This window comes from Haliotis rufescens, unplaced genomic scaffold (genome assembly GCF_023055435.1).
Source record: "Haliotis rufescens isolate VD_foot unplaced genomic scaffold, xgHalRufe1.0.p SCAF_22, whole genome shotgun sequence".
Taxonomy (NCBI): Eukaryota; Metazoa; Mollusca; class Gastropoda; order Lepetellida; family Haliotidae; genus Haliotis; species Haliotis rufescens.
This window is the reverse complement of record NW_025963913.1, coordinates 7,386,144-7,398,413: the sequence shown is the minus strand read 5'-3', so window position 1 is coordinate 7,398,413 and position 12,270 is coordinate 7,386,144. Positions and strand designations below refer to the sequence as shown.

General features: G+C 39.1%; 1 protein-coding gene across 6 annotated transcripts in view; it reads right to left on the bottom strand.

The window, feature by feature from the left end:
- The window catches only part of LOC124117092 (adenosylhomocysteinase-like 1), a 121,659-nt gene that overhangs the window by 32,486 nt on the left and 76,903 nt on the right, over nucleotides 1-12,270 (bottom strand). For 5 of the 6 annotated variants that reach the window (XM_046478810.2, XM_046478809.2, XM_046478811.1 and 2 more), the window contains 3 exons: nucleotides 9,975-10,033; nucleotides 4,569-4,656; nucleotides 3,541-3,641 (listed from right to left, as the gene is read on the bottom strand). In XM_046478810.2, coding sequence (XP_046334766.1) covers nucleotides 3,541-3,641; nucleotides 4,569-4,656; nucleotides 9,975-10,033 — 248 coding nt within the window. Of the gene's footprint in view, nucleotides 1-3,540; nucleotides 3,642-4,568; nucleotides 4,657-9,974; nucleotides 10,034-11,587; nucleotides 11,788-12,270 lie in introns of those variants that run through there. The other variant, XM_046478812.2, reaches the window with a different exon arrangement.

Genomic DNA, 12,270 nt, shown 5'->3' with positions numbered 1-12,270 from the left:
CCTACTTCATGACAACACCTACACCTACTTCATGACAACACCTACTTCATGACAACACCTATACCTACTTCATGACAACATCTAACTTCTGACACCTACTTCATGACAACACGTACTTCATGGCAACACCTACTTCATGACAACACCTACTACAGTGTCAGGTGTGTAGGTGTCCAGGTGTGTTGAGATATGTCTAGGTATGTAAAAGTGTCAGGTGTGTAGAGGTGTGTAGGTGTGTAAAACCTACTTCATGACACCACCTACTTCATGACACTACCGAACTTCATGACAACACCTACTCCATGACACCACCTACTTCATGACACCACCTACTTCATGACACAACCTACTTCATTACACAACCTACTTCATGACACCACCTACTTCATGACACCACCTACTTCATGACAACACCTACTACAGTGTCAGGTGTGTAGGTGTCCAGGTGTGTTGAGATATGTCTAGGTATGTAAAAGTGTCAGGTGTGTAGAGGTGTCTAGGTATGTAAAAGTGTCAGGTGTGTAGAGAGGTGTGTAGGTGTGTAAAAGTGTCAGGTGTGTAGAGAAGTGTCTAGGTATGTAAATGTGTCAGGTGTGTAGAGGTGTGTAGAGGTATGTAGGTATGTAGGTATGTAAAAGTGTCAGGTGTGTAGAGAGGTGTGTAGGTATGTAAAAGTGTCAGGTGTGTAGAGGTGTGTAGGTATGTAAAAGTGTCAGGTATGTAGAGAGGTGTGTAGGTATGTAAAAGTGTCAGGGGTGTAGAGAGGTGTGTAGTGAGGTGTGTAGATATGTAAAAGTGTCAGGTGTGTAGAGAGGTGTGTAGAGAGGTGTGTAGAGAGGTGTGTAGAGAGGTGTGTAGCAGGGGTCTGGAAACGATCATATGTGCCGGACATGTCCGATTGAGAATCTCAAATGTCCGGTTTAAAATATTGCTTACATTTAAATTTTTCTGGACATTTTTAGGACTGAGCAGTTTCTGTCTGCAGTTGCCAAACCCTCAAAGTCTGGACGATCATTTTGTAAGTCGTTGCTTACTTGCAGATTTTATTGTTTTCAGTAGCTTGTCGTATATTGAATCTTGATTGACCACCATTTTGTTTTCTGTGACGATCGATATCATATTTTTTTATGGTCAATAATAAAGTACAGATGAAAAAAGTATTCAAATAATTATTGCTATCAACGATATTTTAGTATTTGTGATTATATTATCTGTCATGTTTTTAAAAAATCTTTAGTTTAAAAAAAATCTTTTCCAGGGAGGTCACGTGATAACCAAATGTGGGATATAGTCTCGATTCAAATGTTACAACGCATACACTTGAGCAGATACAACTCATGAATATTACCGTATATGACCGCGGATAAGCCGACCCCGTAGATAAGCCGAGGTGTTAACTTGACCATTGAAATACGAAAGAAAATGATATGACCCGCAGATAAGCAGAACCAGGAACATTTCATATTGTGGGAAGCTGTTTCTCGTGGTTTTTTTTAATCTCATAATGATCGTTATATGTTGCCATCAACAACGAAGCGCCATTTTGTGAATCGGTGTATATAGAATTATGAACCCGTGAGAAAATATATCAGCTAGAGCGAAGACTCGCAGTTTGAATTCAACATCGTAAGCATGGCGTTTTCGTTGGAGAATGTCAGTCAGTAAAAATATACCAACTTTTATAACCCCCTTTACACCACTATTGTACATGTTAATCCAATAGAATTAAATAAACTATCATACTATGAACCCATTGAATGACCATCACTTACTCACAGGCTTCTCCAGTTTATTAAACTAATCTCTCGAAAACAAAGGAATTAAGCTCCTACTCCCAACACGATCGCTAAGCACCCACAACTTGAAAATGTTTGTGTAAACAACATGACAATACCAATCGGCCCGTTATTATCAATGCTCATTTCCTTGTGTACCGTGTTGCTTTTTAAACAACAGGAAGCAATCACAGTGGTCACCGTTTGTGACGTCACAGGAAACAGCTGATCACATGTTTTTGCAAATGGCGAACGGAATAACTCGCGCGATACAGTTGTTTATTTGCCTCTTTCAATAAAGGTAGACACTTGTTCACTATCAATTTATGAACTTTGAAAAACGTACGTAATAGCTATTGGCGATTTCATCTGGGGATTATATATTATAGCTGTGAATTACATATATTGTTACATGTAAAAATTGTCGAGTTTACGAAGAACGATAAACTTTAAACATTCAATTGAAAACTTATTAACGGAAGTAGTAACATGCATAACATTTTTTTAATAATGACAACATTGGTGTATAATAATAACTTTATTGATAATTTATAACAATAATGGCTCTAGTCGTGGCAACTTCCAAACTTTCGGGAAGTTGTGATCTATCGGACCGTCATTCAGGCGATGTTTCTGACAGATCACGATCTGAAAAATACTATCATGAAAGTGTATCCCGTGGATAAGCCGACCCCTTTCTACAGAATCTTTTTTCTGGTCCTCAAAATTCGGCTTATACGCGGTCATATACGGTAATTAGACCGTTCACTACGTAAACAGATCGTTATTACACGGACGTATATACAATATATACGTCTTTGGTTATTATAACAGAAATAAACGTGTGTTTTCCATGCAATTCTAAAATGATATTATTTGTTATTCATTGTCCGGTGAATTAAACAATTTAAAATTAAACAATTCATAATTCATCATATTATGAATACGTAACAACTTGTAATGTGTAAAGACGTACTAAAATACGCTATGTGAAGGGGGCGTGGCCGAAATGCAAATGTCCGATTGGGATTTTAAATTTTCCGGACCCCTGGTGTGTAGGTATGTAAATTTGTCAGGTGTGTAGAGAGGTGTGTAGGTGTGTAAATGTGTCAGGTGTGTAGGTGTCCAGGTGTGTAGGTATGTAAATGTTCTAAGCTCTTATACTTCATCTCAAACACTGCTTCTATAGACAATAAAACAATATAGCAATCACTGAACCAAGTAAACTTGAATTCCCCCTCGACAACAACAGAGTTAGTTCTATAAATATTGATCTCTAGTTCCACGTACGTGTATTACCTGAAATCAATGAAACATTTCTCCACTGTACAGTAACATTAAAAGCATGTTTGTGATGCACCAAATGTGCTTGAGTTTTTAGGTAGCAAGAATCACCTAGTCCACCAAGAACAATAAAACCAAAAAGAGCAAGTTCACTGCTAATTGAGTTGAATGAATATCTTTAGGAAAAAATGGATGAAGTAAACAATTTTCAAGAAACAGGCCCTATTATCCATTGACTGAGTTATTTGTAGCTAAATGACTACAGTAAAGCCAAGGAGTCTAACAAATCCTCATCAATGTGATCAAGCCTGCTCCTTGATGGAAGACTGTACTTAAAAAGGATATCAAAGAAGCTATAAGTAAGAAAAGTATGCCACAAGATTTAAACGAGATTAATCAAGATGTAAAGTAACCTAAATACCCTTCTTCTACATTAAGATGTTATTCCAGTAAAAGCTCTGAAAGGCAAGAGGTTACTTACGGCAGTTTGTGCTGTGATATGCGTGCACCCAATTATTTTGGCTCCCACCAGGGGCTTATCTGCCTCGGCTCTTCTCCGTAGTGCCATAAGACCTGGCATTTCTGAAACATTCAATATATGATAACATTGGTCAACACTCAAACCCCTTTGTTTCTGAAATATTCAAAATATGACAAAGTCAGCATGTAGTGAACCTTAAATCCACAGGAGACTGAATCAAGCAGTCATCAATGCATGCCCTCCTGAAGCAGGGCCCTCCTGACAAAAGTAGCTGGTATTCCACTCTACCAACTTTACCACCCTTCACTGAGGTAGCCTTGGGTAAACTACTGCTACATGAATGTACAGCACCCAAAGATATATTTAGATCCGATGTCATTGTTAAACATTAATTCCACAAGCCATCTACATCCAAATATTCTAGTCTTCTGTGAAGCCATCAGCTAATGATGTAGCTCAAGGCCAAGGGCATCGTAAAAGGTCAACACTGACTTGTTTTTCAATCTTGTACTGACTTTGAGTGTGGGTAAGGGTTACAAGCTACTGTAGACAGCACAGGACTAGCCAGTAGGTTTAGGGAGCTGTCCAGGTGCGGAAAGGTGTGTCCAGGTATGGAATGGAGTGCCAGGTGTGTAATGAGGGTGTCTACATGTGTGGAAAGTACAGGTGTGTAGGGAGCGTAGAAGGTGTGGGACTAGGGAGCACTGGTGTTGAAGAAAGAAGACAGCAATGGGTGACTGCTGTCAGGTATAAAATGGTGGTGGTTTTTCAGTATGGAAGTCATCATCAATATATTTTTTATTTCAATCCATTGCCGCCATGAAATGATACAGCCAAGAAATGGACACAATAGACAAACTGTCAAAACAACACAATCAAACATACCCGAACTAACAAACAAATTTATTGGAAGAATCTTTCTATCGAGTTAGAAATTCCTTCTTTGAGAATATTACTCAATGTGTGAAGGTCACGCCATCTATGCATCAAGTAACGCCTAAACAGGACAGCACTGCCCTTCAACTCACCTTGTTCAGCAATCTCAATCTCTCGCCTCCCAAATGCATTGTGTTCCACATTTCTCACACAGAAGTCACCAAAACCTTTGGAATTTTTCTGAAATAAAAGGAAATTTGACATTAAAACGTTAATGAAAAAAACACTATGTTTATTCTGCCAACATCAAAGGTACATACTCTGTGTCTCTAACGCCATAACGTGCCAGCAGATCTGTATCTCCTCAGGCAGTACAGTCGGAGGACGACTTTGTATCATGCAATTTATCACTTTCAAACAAGCCACCTTTCCAGGGGCAATGTCAGTTAGCATGTCCTTATATTTTCCAACACATTCACTGAGGTATATGCTCAATCAATACAAGAAAACAAGACTTGAGGTTTCAGGTTGTTAGTGGATGTGTAGATGCATGATAACACTCCACAATGACCACAAGGCTATAACAAGCCACAAAGTCATCTTTCAACTCCGCATCAGTATTTCCAGCAGCAGGGATCAAACTTAGGAGACACAAAACTAAGTGATGGAAAACAGTCTGTTTGCCGGTGGTCTGTAAATAATCGAGTCTGGACCAGACAATCCAGTGACTGACATCATGAACATTGATCTACACAAATTGGATATGATGACATGCACCAACCAAGTCAGCGAGCCTGACCACCCAATCCCGTTAGTTGCCTCTTACGACAAGCATAGTTGCCTCTTACAGCAAGCATGGGTTGCTGAAGACCTATCTCCAAGGGTCTTGAAATTAGCGATTTATGAGATGATTTGAAGCCAAAACACCACCATGATTGAAGATATTCAATGACAAATTATAGATCATCTGCCAGAGGTATTGAATTTTTTTATTTCAATTCAAGTTGAAATAAGGACTTTTATGCATATTTGATTTGTTGAAGGCCCCAGACGACTGCATCGTACATGAAATATCGTGCTGTCCCCGACAGCTCTAACATGGTACAAGTGGTAATAGCAGAAGAAATGGATTTAGTTAGGAAGTTTCCTGATCATGATCTGACTATTGATGTGATACACTGCCATGGACAAAACACATGTGATGCTCATTTCAAAAGATTTATTTCAAAACTACCAAAAGATTTCTTAATGCAAACTTTTCGTGGGTGGTTTGGGTACAGACTTCCAAGCATGTAATTAAGTCAATGTGCAATGTTTTGAAATGATAGAGAAACGTTCATAGTGATACACTGATAAGTTCTATTGAGAATATCATTCCTTTTCGACACAAATTGAAGTTATCAGTATTTCCACTGCAAGTGTAGGTTTGCCTGAAGCAGGGCCTCCTGGTGTAGATTTACATAAACCCTGCATCTGAATGAGGGAGCAGAGAACTGAGATGAGGGCAGGGGGATGTATCCAAAACGCAGCATCTGTGTCCTGATAAGGAATATTTCATGGCAGGGAATGAACAGTATGTTGACAGAAGTGTCAGGGAAATGGGTTTTCCACTACTCAGTAACCTGTGGCAGCTGTGTTATGACACCTGGTAAATATTGTGTCACAGCTGTGTCATGACAGCCGGTAAATATTGTGTCACAGCTGTGTCATGGCAGTCGGTAAATATTGTGTCACAGCTGTGTCATGGCAGTCGGTAAATATTGTGTCACAGCTGTGTTATGACACCCGGTAAATATTGTGTCACAGCTATATCATGGCAGTCGGTAATATTGTGTCGCAGCTGTGTCATAGCACCCTGTAAAATATGTGTCACAGCTGTATCATGGCACCCGGTAATATTGTGTCACATCTGTATTATGACACCCGGTAATATTGTGTCTGAGCACCCGGTACATATTGTGTCACAGCTGTATCATGGCACCCGGTAATATTGTGTCACATCTGTATCATGACACCCGGTAATATTGTGTCTGAGCACCCGGTACATATTGTGTCACAACTGTATCATGGCAGCCGGTAAATATTGTGTCACAGCTGTATCATAACACCCGGCAATATTGTATCACAGCTGTGTCATAGCCCCCGGTACAAATTGTGTCGCAGCTGTATCATGGCACCCGGTAATATTGTGTCACAGCTGTATCCTGGCAGCCAGTGATATTGTGTCTGAGCATCCGGTAAATATTGTGTCACAGCTGTATCATGGCAGCCGGTAAATATTGTGTCACAGCTGTATCATAGCACCTGGTAAATATTGTGTCATAGCTGTATCATGGCAGCCAGTAAATATTGTGTCACAGCTGTGTCATGGCAGCTGGTAAAAACTGTATCACAGCTGTGTCATGGCAGCCGAAGCATTGGGGGATACCATCCATGGACAAGCCAGTCAGGTATGATGGCACAGAATCAACCAGGCCATACATTTTCCCATTTCATCTCCATTTCAGTCACCTCTTATGACAGCTTTAGATATTGGCACTAGTCCTGTAGTCCTTACCAAACTGCCCAATAGTAAAGGTATCCTAAGGACTAGTAGAAATTGGCCCATTTTAAGGGTTTTGCTATATGTTATCATTATAAAGACCAGTGGACAAAAACTGTTAGTTTCTAACCCTGTATGACATGATGGTTCTTTAAATCTGTTCTTCCTCAGAATGTTAATGGGGAGATGCTACCAGGAGCCTTACAGCATTTTTCACATGGCCAGATGGTATTCAGTGTTGAGCAAATATATCACATATTTGTCAAGCATACCAAGGTAGGTAGGTTGACAAATGTTCCCTTACTGTATCAGAGGTACTTTCATTACCAATTACTTCCATGTGCCCGGAATCAATGTTAATTGGAATATTACCTTCACCTTCTGGGTGCGAAGCATTAACAGGGCTAGAAATGCAATTTTTGCCAAGTGTGCCACAAGGCACAAGGTATAAAATTTAGTTGTGCCTTGGGAAATCATGGGGTGCCCAGCCAATTATTTGTTACATTTCAGCATTAAAATTTTTAACAACCATTCAAGTGTTTGTTGTTTATTTGTGTCTCTCTGGTCAGTAGTTCAATCAAAATGTTAATAAATTCATGTAATTGTAAGTAAGTGAGACATCTGTGATCTTAATAGTAAGCGATTTATTCAAGTTAAAGTGAGTTACAAACTTTCTTTACTGACTTCCATTTAATGACTGTGACAGACAAGCCCCATCTGAAGTAAAATCCACTTAGATATACCTATTTCTGTTTTATTTTCATTGTTTACGTAATTGAAAAATCATTTTAAATAGAATTATAAATAGTTTCTGTCATCACCCATTTCCCGATAACAGCGGCTGACCGCTCAGTAACATGAAGAAATACCCCTGTTTTCGAGGCTTCGTTTGAATAACACGTTCGTCGAAGAATGGCATATGACACATCGCTGGAAAGCTTATTCCTTCATCTACACGCTCGTAACATCGCCTGTTTTTTTCCGTAGTTATAACAAGAGATTGTATTGGATTAAAATTGGTTTCTAATGACGCTTTCTTGCCGAAATCTGCTACAAGTTTCATGATAGGTCAATTTTGAGCATGTGACATAAGGCAGCCAATCAATTTACAGCTGTGATACCAAGCTTGTGTTTGATAAATTTTAGAAGTTGGCGAAAGATTTTTGTTAAATCGTGTTATTCTGAACGCTTAAAGCAGGAAATTACGATATACATTAAAAATACGGAACTTCGTGAATGTATCGTGCTAGGTTACGAGCTGTGACAAAAGATTTTTCATGCATATATTTTTACATTAAACATCGTGTCCGAGCCGAGAATTCAAGGCGACGAAAGCCGAGATGTCATTCGACTTACATTACACACGATCGCACGAAAGGATGGAAATAATAACTTAGATGTAATTTTGATTACTTTTAGATAGAATCTATATTTTTGTTGATTTTATTTATTACTTTGTATAATATATTTAAAGATTTGTTTAAAACGTCTTTATTTTGCTCTTTGACATGTTCAATGTGGACCCGTTGTCGAAATGTGTGTCATCGCGGGAAATAGTGAATAAGTTTTTAATTTATCGATAAAAAATGATGAATTGAAATGGAATACGTATTTCAGACATTGTGATATGTGATAGATTTAATAAATGAATGATATTACATGTAGATCTAGGTCCATAAAAATATATACTATTTTGACGTGACTATGGCTTGGCCGGTTAACCGGCCTACGGTGTCTGGGGACTCGATGCTTCTTGGCCGGAAAACCGGCCTACGGTGTTGAAAGAGTTAATTAATTGCTGATGAGATTTATATTTATCATTAAAATATGCCTTATATGGCAAAGGTAGGTTATTAATTCCTATTTTCCAAGCGTGCCATCGAGGCATGAAGATCATGATTTAGCCGTGCCATTTTCATTTTAGGCGTGTGATGGCACGCAAAATACGGTTAATTTCGAGCCCTGATTAATCAAAACTACTCATATGTACTGAATTGGTTTTTCAAATTCATTTATCCATTCATCTTGTAAATTCAGCTACAGCCATCTTCCCGAGGCAAGAGTGTCCACTAGCCTTTTTATCAAAGTCTTGTTTCCACACCTGCCACATCAAGCCCACTTTCCTGTGCTAAATATGATTGGACTATCGTACATATAGATAGTCCAATAAGAAAATGTTTCACAAAATCAACATCAATGACTGGTACACCTCCATATGAAAGTGATTTACCACTGCCTGTCTTTGTTGACACAAATGTCTTTTTCATTTTTTAAACCCCCGAACAATTGCCTATGTTTTTGTTATGTGATCAGATAGGTTGTCGCCTATGGTAGTCGCCATCTTTGTGAAGCTACCGGTATATAAGATAAGAACAGTGATCTGATTGGATATCACGTTTTCATTACAAGGGGCACAACTTATGATTTATGCAAGGTGGCGCCAGGGTCGAGCCAAGAAAAGTGGCCTTGATGTGGCAAGGGTAGAAACAAGGCTTTGATATAGGCTAGCAGACATGCTTGCCTCGGGAAGATGAGCTACAGCTTTCATTGATTGCATGTCTGGGTTCAGAGATGTTGGTGATTCAGTCCACTCAAACTGATCAGATTTATAACTGAATTGGACACACTCTTACAAGCATTGTGGAAATTTGAAAATTAAATGCCATGAAAACAACAGACCTACTTCTAATGATTTGCTAGATTTCTCTCTGAGTGACACTGGACATGATCTCTACAGAAGGAAATCCCTATCAATCCAAACATATTAAGGCTAGTATCTACTGTATCAAACAAGAGTCCACAATGACGAAGGCATGTAACACTTAGAAAATAACTGATTATGTGTTCCAAATGTTCATTTTGTAAGTTCCAAACTGGGCACGGGACTTTCAACATTATTTCACAAGGGTCAGATATTTGGCATTTCCAAGTTGTGAGAAGGCAAAATATTACATTTAAAAATGATAGTTTCATGACCCCAAATTGAGACATGAGTTTAACCAATGGGTTTACTTACCTGAGGTTTCTCTCTTGGACTGATATCTTCTTCATCAGATGAGCTGCCTGTGTAGGATGCTGAAAAACAAATAAGAACTATAAAAATTTACATCCCAGAAAAGCAAACCTGCTACATGTAATTTACTTCACTTCTACTTGAAGAGATATGTAACATATTGTCTCTCTTTCACCTGCAGTACTGCCCATCACATTAATTACACATGTTCAGCACATGGAAAACATTCACTGACATTTCCATTAGATTGGATTTTGTTGGGTTCTTTATCAAGATGTGATTAAATCCCCAAATCCTTGACATTTTGTTAGATGTATTTTATTCTGTCTGCTTTAAGCAGATCAAAGTGTCTTGAAATAAGGTACCCCTGTACATTAATTTGCAAGAAAAACAACACACAGCTTTGGTTTGTCAGAGAGGCCTGTCAAAAATAGCATGGTTCACTATAAACATCAAAAGATCTTCTTTTTTTACACCATCACTATTCATACAATAGAAGGCCATGGCTCAAAATGTCTGGTCTCAAGTGTACATTCAAGCTGCTGATATATCCCTAATATGGACATATTGAGTCTAATTACTGTATTAGAAACTTTAAACATAGTTCCAACACAGGTTTAGGTCCTGTAGGAACTGCATAACCTAGGGGTCTCTGTGTAATTAATTCTAGTGGGCAGGAGATGCCTCAAGCAGTTAGTCTACATGCTCTGCAGGACGGAACTGTCAGGCATGACAAATACTCTGACTTAGGCGACAGAGAGGTGGAAAGATGAGGACAGGTTTATTTGTGTGTGACAGGCAGCGTCATTGGTTTCACCTTGGCAGAAGGGAGGTAGCCTATGCCAGCCGGCAGAGGACACAATTCACGGTCATTACATGTGTCGGGCTTCCTGCTATGTACAGAGGAAATTGGCTGCCATATGATTTCTTGTAGAGACGCCATCATTTTCCAACCTTGTCTTGTCTTTGAAGCAAATGTCAGTATATTTATAACTATCAAGCTATTATCCCCAATATTCTCTAGCCATATATCTTTACATAGAAAGAGGGACAATGTCCTCAAACTAAGGCCAAGCTATATACAAAGTATGCATCATGAACAAAAACGAGGTTACATATCGGATCTTGTGTGGATATGTACTGATATGATTTGAAAAAGGCTCTTGTTGGGAAACATAAGTATACTATCATTCAATGCATATGCTGAAAAACTAAATAGGTCACTGATGTCTACTGTCTTACAACACAACTGAAAGAAACAGGTTACAGAATAATGATAATAACCAACTCTGTGTGACCTGACATGGAGAGGTGTATGCACCTCTTCCTATACAGCAGGTAGCTGAGACACAGAGCCAACCTGCCACCAGACAAGGATGAAGTAATGCAGGGCAATGTGTGAGTGGCTCACAAGACAAACACAATGGCATCAAGAAGCATTAGAAGCATTGTGAAGAATGATTGAAACTTCTTGCAGTGTTTGATGAAAACAGACATTCAAAAACATTAGTGTCTTTTTTAAGAAACACAGATTCTGAATTACAGGTTAGCTTAGACCACTCAATGCACAATGTGTGTATTGTGTGGGGCACTGGTACCACACCCTGGATACTTACAAACACTATGGTCTCTCATTATGATGGTAGTTGCTGCTAGTGTACTCCTGTGTTAAAGTGTATGACTGCCGTGAAAGCTGGACGACTGTCAGGTAAGAGTGGAATACCTGTGTTGTCCAGTGACTGTCAGATAATAGAGTGGACAATCACTCTCTCTCCTCCACTGATGTCAACCAAGACAGGGGTACAGGTCTAGTGCCTACCACAGGATAGTAATTGTCATGGGTGATGTATGAAAATATGAACGTCATTTCTTAGCTGACAGGTGTAATGTATGCATATCCTGCGTAGACTTCCGACTGCCTTCAGGCACACACCTATAAAGGATTGGAAAGCTCCAAGCCACTGAGGTCAGCATTAATAAGTGTCTATTGTGATGTCCTGATTTGTTTTGGTGATGACAAGCGATGTCTACACACAAGAGTATGGACTGTTTTAGCAGGTAAAAGTATGGTGCAGCACACAGCCCCAGGCACAACTTCTCAAACACGGCCAACATCTCAATCTTAGCCCGAGGGGACATCTGGTAATCAGTGACGTAACACTGCACTTATGTCGAACTTGATGTGTAGATTTAGTTACCCTTGGGATAACATTGTCCGATAAAGGTCATGGGCCTTATTAGAAGTTCACACAGCCTATTGAACTAAGTCATTTACCAATTCACTTTCCAAGTAAATATA